Source organism: Bison bison, unplaced genomic scaffold (genome assembly GCF_000754665.1).
Source record: "Bison bison bison isolate TAMUID 2011002044 unplaced genomic scaffold, Bison_UMD1.0 scf7180017864183, whole genome shotgun sequence".
In the NCBI taxonomy this organism is placed as follows: Eukaryota; Metazoa; Chordata; class Mammalia; order Artiodactyla; family Bovidae; genus Bison; species Bison bison.
Window position 1 is genome coordinate 8,731,993 of NW_011494755.1, and position 9,265 is coordinate 8,741,257.

Consider the following 9,265-nt stretch of genomic DNA (forward strand, 5'->3'; position numbering starts at 1 on the left):
ACAGGTCAAAGGCTTTGGCATAGTCAATAAAGCAGAAATAGATGTTTTTCTGGAACTCTCTTGCTTTTTCCATGATCCAGCGGATGTTGGCAATTTGTTCTCTGGATCCTCTGCCTTTTTTAAAACCAGCTTGAACATCTGGAAGTTCACGGTTCACATATTGCTGAAGCCTGGCTTGGAGAATTTTGAGCATTATTACTTTACTAGCATGTGAGATGAGTGCAATTGTGTGGTAGTTTGAGCATTCTTTGGCATTGCCTTTCTTCCTTTGGGATTGGAATGAAACCTGACCTTTTCCAGTCCTGTGGCCACTGCTGAGTTTTCCAAATTTGCTGGCATATTGAGTGTAGCACTTTCACAGCATCATCTTTCAGGATTTGAAATAACTCAACTGGAATTCCATCACCTCCACTAGCTTTGTTCATAGTGATGCTTTCTAAGGCCCATACTTAAAGTATGTAGTTAAGTAATTTTTAGTATATTCACAAAATTCTGCAACCATTTGATTCATTAATTTAAAATTTTCTTGCTTTATTTCTTTCTTTTCTGTTTTCTTTTTCAGATTGCATATTTTTGTTCTTTTCATGCTTGCTAGGCTAATACTTTATTTTTATTTCTTTAAAAATAATAAAATTATTTTGACTGTGCATTTACCCCCTTAATATAACTTTGTCCACATCCAAGAGATTTTGTAATGTACTTTAATCAATTCTGATATCATTTTAAATCAATTTATATATTAAAAGCTTACTATAGAAAGAATAAAGAAAAATTCAAAAACCATGTGTAACCTGCCATCCAAATATAAATACTGTTTGTGTCTTGGTTTATTTGTTTCCAGTCACTTACATTTTCTGAAACTATAACTTAAAATTCATATCCACAAATATATATTTCACCTGATTGGATCATATTGTATTTAATTGTATATGCTTCATTTTACTTAATATTATATCCTGACTATTATCCATGTTTTCAAAAACAAATTTTTGAAATGGCAACTTAGTGTTGAGTGAATGTACTGTTGTATGAATGTACTGTTTATTTTAGTGGTTCATAATTGTTTCATTGTATAAATGTTACAGGATTTTCTTTTAGTAGATCACTAAAAGTGGATGATCAGGCAATGGGAGGGTTCCTGACACATATTACCAAGTTTCCTTCCAGAATTATAAATACTGGTTGTATATGAGTATCTCCCTCACTGCGCTGTCAGCATTAAATATTGAAATATATATCTGAATTTTTTAATTGGCTTCTAAATAATAATACCTTAGTCCTTGGATCTTAAGTATTTCACCTTTAAAATCTGCTGGACTTTAGAAAAGGAAAAGGCTTTTTACTGTTTTTTTAATTTGTCTGTGGAAGCATAATGGAAGGTAATTTGTATTCAACAAATTTAAGATACTTTTAATTGATTATATTGTCCTAGGTATATCTTTGTGCTGCTGATTAGATTTTATTTAATAGCCTTTGGTGAGTTTTATTGGGCAATATGCTGCTGCTGCCTCTGCTGCTAAGTTGCTTCAGTCTTGTCCGACTCTGTGCAACCCCATAGACGGCAGCCCACCAGGCTCCCCTGTCCCTGGGACTCTCCAGGCAAGAACACTGGAGTGGGTTGCCATTTCCTTCTCCAATGCATGAAAGTGAAAAGTGAAAGTGAAGTCACTCAGTCATGTCTGACTCTTTGCGACCCCATGGACTGCAGCCTACCAGGCTCCTCCATCCATGGGATTTTCCAGGCAAGAGTACTGGAGTGGGGTGCCATTGCCTTCTCCGATTGGGCAATATGACTAGGTATAATTTGAGTTGGGAAATAGATGGAGAACTGATCTTCAGCCTAAAGTATAGATTGTTCTTTGAGTTAAGTAACAAATTACTCTCACCTGTTTCTGGGTGCAGCCAAACTGCCCACAAATGATTCCAAGAGGATAAATAAAGACTTGTTCATGTTGAGGGACAGCTTCATACTAAGGGATACGAACAGTCCTGTGCACTGCAGATCTTCTCCCCTGGTCCATCGTATGCTGATTGGTCATTGCCAGTGGTTTAAGTGAATACAAAATGTTGCAACCTGTATTCCCATGGCCTTGGTTTCTAGGCAGTGGGGCCTTCATGAAACTAATACGTGGTTTGATCTCTCTCTTCATCAAGTGGGAGGGACCAATTGGACTGAAATTGGGAAAAGTAATGAGTTTGTGTGATTGAAGACATTTTGAGCCTTCTTTCTTTCAGAGTAGGATATTCTCAGGTTTTACATGATTTTTACTTAAAGAGGCATTTCCATTCCCTGAAAGGAGGAGGCAGGTTCAATCCAGGGATGCAGTGAAAGTGAAAGTCGCTCAGTCATGTCCGACTCTTTGCTACCCCATGGACTGTATAGTCCATGCTGTACAGTCCATGGACTATACAGTCCATGCATTCTCCAGGCCAGAGTACTGGAGTGGGTAGCCTTTCCCTTCTCCAGGGCATCTTCCCAACCCAGGGATGAAGAGACTAGGTGAATAAGTTTAATTTAGAGGTAAAATTGTTGAGGAGTTCACTTGGCTGTTGATTCAAGCTGCAGTTTCCAGTTCAATTCCACTAATTTATATAGTGATATTCTGATCTCCATCTTTCTGACTCCATGGTGTTCTTTCCTCATTTGGTTTTAGAACTCAGAGGTGATGATGAAGGAGTGATTAATTGTTACCACTAAAACTCCAGTAGTTTGTTTAGATCTATTTACTATAAACACTGTATAGTTTGTAATTTTTTTAACCTAATCTTGAGAGCTTTTTACTTGAAGAGTATAAACCATTTAGATTTGCAGTCGTAACTGATGTGTTTGGTTGTCATTCCATATGTTTGATTTGCGCTTTTAAGATGCCATTGAACATATTTAAGGTCATTTTGGTCAAATGGTAGCAAGTCTGTTCTGCTAATTAATTAATTTTGTGTGGCACCTTACATTGCCTGGGCCTTAAAAGCACTCACATCAATAACATTTTATAGGTGCTGTTCCAGAATTGAAAGAAGAGAAGACGCAGCCACCACCAAAAGCACGTTCTGGAGCTGTGGAGGAAACATTCAGAATTGTTAAGGACTCGCTCAGTGATGACATTGTTAAAGCCACTCAAGCCGTCTATCAGTTTGAACTCTCAGGTAACGGTTACTTCTGGTAATCTGTAGCTTTTATTGAAACAAAGTAGGGTATTTTCTATAGAAGTATATCAGCTTCCGGTAGTAATCACCTGGATAGATGGCTATATCCAGAATTCTTTACCCTAGAATGTAGACATTTAAGAATAGCAGATAACTACTGATTTGTATTTTTGTGTTTTCTTTTTGTTTTTTTTGCGTCTGTCAAAGCTCAGTTGGTAAATCATCTGCCAGCAATGCAGGAGACGTGGGTTTGATTCTTGGGTCGGGAAGATCCCCTGGAGAAAGAAATGGCAACCCACTCCAGTATTTTTGCCTGGAGAATCCCATGGGCAGAGGAGCCTGGCAGGCACAGTCCATGAGATTGCAAGAATCAGACATGACTTAGAGACTAAACCATCAACATCAAAGCTTTGGATTTGTGGTTATGTTGGGGTTCCTATATGTCAACCTATAATTATATCTACTTGTTTTAAACTGGTAGTTCACATATAAGTGATACACTTGTTTTCTACTTGTTTTTGTAGTTCTTATTTGTATTTTTAAGTTAATATCAGTGCATATGGACATATGTAAAATAAAATTTCCTTATAGATACTTCCAGTCTTACTTCCTTTCATACAACATCTTGGTGTATGAAATTGAGAGAAAATCTTATTTAGAAGACAGGTAGTATAATACAGTAATTTATTAACCATGGGCACCTTGCCTTTTTTATTTTTTGGGCTGCACCACACACGGCTTGTGGGATTTTACTTCCCTGACAAAGGACTTAACCTGAGCCCATAGCAGTGATAAGCACTGAGTCCTAACCACTGGACTGCCAGGGAATGCTCTTGCTATTTTTTAATCTTTGAGATTATTCTGATCAGTCTGAATGCAGTCAGCTTTTAAAATCTCTCAATATTTTTCTTCTCAGTACAGTTTTAATACATGTTAATGATAGTTTTAAGAATTAGCTACCACAGTCCCATTGCACACAAACTTTGACATTACCAATTCTTTTATCCTTTATCACTTCTACTTTATCTTAATCCATCTGCATCTTCTTGTTTTTACTTCCTTTCCCTAGAAGCCACAGTCCATTGCTTCAGTCACTGTCTTGCCTGTATCCTGAACTTCCTCACCTACTGCTTGTGTCACCAACTATCAAAATCCTAGTCCTGGATGATCAGACTATCTGCCTGCTCCACACTCGAGTCCAGGCTGCCAAGTCTTGCTGGGAAAATGTGGGGAGGGGAGTCACACCACCAGTGAATCTGTACCAATAAAAATTCATCATTGGCCCTCTGCACCTGGGGTCTAAGCAGTACATCAGAATTCATTGTTTCCATAGTCAGCTTCTTGCCTCATTTTCCACAGTGACTATTTTAAACCTTTCAGTGCTCCTCAAATCTCCTCTCTCTCCCTTTACCACTTTCCTGCACATTTCTGCAGATAATCCCACCTCCTCGTTCACAGAGATAAGGGAAGCCAACGGATAGGAATTTATTTAGCTTCCTGCCATCTGATACCAAACCGATAGACCTCTCATCTTCCTCTCCCAGCAGGTCGAGCTCAACTCCAGATGCATGCATCTTAAGCTTTGAGATCCATACTGATCCCCGCAGGGCATGCTAAAATGCAGAATCTGATTCAGTAGGTCTGAGGTAGGGTCTGAAGTCTGCATTTCTGACGTGATGACAGTATTGCAGTTCATGGATCACACTTTGAGTAGCAAAATTCTAGATCACATTTTCTCTGGCCTCCTTAGGGAATATGTGTTGTCTCTTCCACCTGTTTCTCCTAAAGCCTTCTTCCCAGTGGCTTTTTAACATTCCCAAAGTCTATTCTATCTTTAAAAAAAATACAGCAGTAACAACCCTTCCAATCACACTGCCCACCCCCCATCTTTCTTCTCCCTTTCAGAGCCAAACTTATTTTCACGTACAACTCTCTCTGCTCTGGTGTCATTTTCTTCCATCCCCTGAATTTGCTCTCACCAAAGTCCTCAGTGACTTTTTTGTCACCAGTGGGCATTTGTCATTCTTGCCTTGTCACCACTCTGCAACATTGGATACTGTTGACCACGCTTTCCTTCTGGAAATGTCTGTTTGCTTTTCTTCTCTGTCTGTAATCATGCTTTGTCAGTCTCCTGTGCTACATGCTTCTCCATCCTTTTCTTAAATGTTGATATTCTTCAGGTCACTGTCTTGGAATTCTTTGTATTCTCCAGACTTTGTCTAGGAAAACCCCAACCACTCACATGGCTTCAGTGACCATCAGAGCTGCTTCCTTATGTATCTCTCTTTCTAGCCTGGTCAGACTTCATGTGACATTTTTACCCAGCTATCACAAAGATGCCTCAGTCTGAAAATGTTCATAATAATTCATCATTCCCAATACCCGCCTTTGGCACTACTTGTTAAATCTACTCTTCAATAGTCCTCTCTCAGGAAAAAAAAAAAAACACCATTATTTATCCAGCTTCCCAAGCCAAAAACTAGCAAAGTAAATCATTCTTCTGCACCCTCCCTGCCTTTCCCTCTTCATATGCAATCAGTTACCTAATGGCACTGCTTTGATAAGTTCTCACTCACATATGCCAACTTTTACCCATTTTCACTGCTGTGATCCTGACCCAGGCATACAGCCTCAAGCTCCTGAACAGCCCCAGTCCCTTCCTAAATTGTCCTCTGCATCCTCTATTTATTTATGTATGACTGCACTGGGTCTTCGCTGTCGCCCACGGCCTTTCTCCAGTTGTGCCAAGTGGGGCTCTTCGCTAGTTACGGTGCGTGGGCTTCTCACTGCTCTGGCTGCTCTGGTTGTGGAGCATGGGCTCTAGGGCAGGCAGGCTTCAATAGTTGCAGCTCATGGGCTTAGTTGCCCTGCAACACGTGGAATCTTCCCAGACTAGGGATTGAACCTGTGTCCCCTGCATTGGCAGGCAGATTCTTTACCACTGGACCATCGGGAAAGTCCCTCTGCATCCTCTTTATCCCTCTCTAACATAGTATTCTCTACACTACTGTAAAGTGCAAACCTAATGCCATTCTCCTTCCATGGTATATCCCATAGAATAAAGACAGGGACTGCCTTATGAGTTCATCTGAGGCCACCATCCGCTCTCTTTCTATCTTCTGTACTTTTTCAGTTCCTCTTCTAGCAAATTCTTACCTAACTTTTAAATCTCTGCTTTGGCTGAACTTTCCTGACTCCACATTGCCCTCTATTTCGTCTTTTGCATGAACCATGTATTGCAGAGTGTTCAGAGCCTAGCCTAGTGCCTGGCACATAATAAGTTCTTAAATATTGAATTTTATAGAGGCCTGGGAATTTCAGCCTGGGTAACAGCATTATGTATGATTATTCTAACTGTACAGTTATTAAGAAGAACAGAGCTTCATTGACATTTATTTCTATATCTTTGTTTTCTGTGTAGGTGAAGATGGTGGAACATGGTTTCTTGATCTTAAAAGCAAGGGTGGTAATGTTGGATATGGAGAGCCTTCTGATCAGGCAGATGTGGTAATGAGTATGTCTACTGATGATTTTGTAAAAATGTTTTCAGGTGAGTTTTTAAATTTTACTAGTTGACTGATTGCTCAAGAAAAATTTTGTTCTAACATTTTTCTTTCAGTTCAGTCATTCAGTCACGTCCAACTCTTTGTGACCCCATGGACTGCAGCATGCTACGCTTCCCTGTCCATTGCCAACTCCCTGAGCTTGCTCAAACTCATGTCCATTAAGTCGGTGATGCCATCCAACCATTTCATCCTCTGTTGTCCCCTTCTCCTCCTGCCTTCAATCTTTCCCAGCATCAAGGTCTTTTCTAATGCGTCAGTTCTTCACATCAGGTGGCCAAAGTATTGGAGTTTCAGCTTCAGCATCAGTCCTTCCAAAGAATATTCAGCACTGCTTTCCATTATGATTGACTGGTTTGATCTCTTTGTAGTCCAAGGGACTCTCTCTTGAGAGTCTTCTCCAACACCACAATTCAAAAGCATCGATTATTTGGTGATCAGCTTTCTTTATAATCCAACTCTCACATCCACACATGACTACTGGAAAGACCATAGCTTTGACTATATGGACCTTTGTCAGTAAAGTAATATCTCTGCTTTTTAATATTCTGCTTTACATTACATTTTACTTTATCCCTTTTCAAATAATCAAGACTCAAACATGTTGTAGCAGTGCAATCTTAGTGACTATTTGTTGATTTGAAGAGTACATAGTTTTGGAATGGTGATTCTTACTGTTACCTCTACTGACCTTTCTACTTCATCCAACAATGGGGCACAGATGTGAAAATACTCTTTTTTCATGGCTGAAAAGCTAATAAGACAGTATTGGGAACTGAGAGAGAAATCAGAAGAACTCCTAGGTAGACTTCATTCCTGCCAATTGGACTAAGATATCATTTCCAATAACAGCTTGGAAACGGGAGGTGCTGAACTTAGCTGCAGCTCATCTATAGAGAGTAAGATCATGCTTCAGTCTTGCCAGCTACTGTAATAGGAAACTGTAGCCATATCCCATGGCCCAGTGACCCTGTTTCTGAGGAATCCATAACCAAGAAAAGCTCGTACATCATTTTCTATTCTGCCTATGTATCTTTAATTGTACTAGAAAAATGTTAGGGTAATCTTTTCTATTTTCTACTCTGCAACACAACTCCAGATGGGTAGTTAATTAACACATGTACTTATAGAGTGAAGTTGCTCAGTTGTGTCCTACTCTTTGCAACCCCATAGTACGTAGCCTGCCAGGCTCCTCCATCCATGGGATTTTCCAGACAAGAATACTGGAGTGGGTTGCCATTTCTCCAGGGGATCTTCCTGGGTTTGAACCTAAGAAGACCCAGGGATTGAACTTGGGGCTTCTTTATTGCAGGCAGACTCTTTACCATCTGAGCCACCAGCTCAAATACTGAAATAGTAGCACTTTAAACAAAAATATTATAACATTTTAGCCTCAAGATCCTACAGATTCATTTGAGTTATGAATGTTATTCTTTGTTCTCTTTTAACCTTCATAAATTGAAGGTCAGTCAGAATGTACTCTGTGGTGTGTAAATCTTGTTTTCCATTTCTAGCCCGGGATGATCATGGCCTACATACTATCAGAGCCAGTTTGTGTTTGATGTGTATGATGTTACTAATGACTGAGGTTTCTTCAACATCTGCTCCCTGCCCCTATTTTTTAAACAGTAATGCTAAATATTCGTGGTTCAAAAATTAGAAAATATGCTTAGGAATAAGGAAAGTAAATAAAAATATCTTTATTGTACTACTGAAGAACGACCATCAGTTGATTTTTGGTTTAAAGTTTAAGCAAAATATGTTTGGTTTAAATGCATTCTCCTTTAAGAAACCATAGCCATGTCTGTGACCTAATCTATATAGTGGATATGTTATAAATATAAAATATATATATATATATATATATATTGAATGTATATAAATATGTATGTGTGCTTATAAAAACATGATTATATCATTGTTTGGTAACCTTTTTCACTTATTACAACATCTTTTAATGTTAATGAAAAGTTATCTTTGTAATCATTTTTAATGGTTTCTTTAGTGTTTGTTTAGTATTTCAAAATCTGTTTCCCTGTAGGGCTTAAACACAGTGCTTTGGATGCTCAGTAAATGTTTGGAGATTTTGAACCTTATAAATATGTAATATTTTGAACTTAAAAATATTTAAAAATTAAAAAAATATTATTGTCATTTCACAAGTAGTTATAGCTCACATGTATATGATTACTGTTGAGTTAAGCAATATTCCCAATAATGGCTTGAGATAAAAGATTGTCTCCATTTTATAAAAAGAAAGACTAAAGTATTGATGAATTAAATAATAAATACAGAGTCACTTGGTGGGTGAGTCAATGTTGGAGTTACGATTAGAATCCAAGCTAACTCCCAAGCTCTTACTCTTCTAAATCATTATGGTATTTTGCCCTTCAGAGGAGAAAGAGTCCAGTGACCTCTTTAATTTACATTTTATTTATGTAAAATAAACTTGTGACAGTGAACTTTACATTTATGTCTTTCTGTGAACGTGCCCCTGGATTGACTGGGGGAGGTCAGTCAGCTAAATGAGTAATTTATATATATATATATATATATTT

The 9,265-nt window shown here is 38.4% G+C and overlaps 1 protein-coding gene across 2 annotated transcripts in view; it reads left to right on the plus strand.

Moving 5' to 3' along the window:
• Positions 1 to 9,265, plus strand: part of HSDL2 (hydroxysteroid dehydrogenase like 2) — a 61,133-nt gene that overhangs the window by 46,857 nt on the left and 5,011 nt on the right. For both annotated transcript variants that reach the window (XM_010843586.1, XM_010843587.1), the window contains 2 exons: positions 2,995 to 3,144; positions 6,566 to 6,694. In XM_010843586.1, coding sequence (XP_010841888.1) covers positions 2,995 to 3,144; positions 6,566 to 6,694 — 279 coding nt within the window. The remainder of the gene's footprint in view (positions 1 to 2,994; positions 3,145 to 6,565; positions 6,695 to 9,265) is intronic.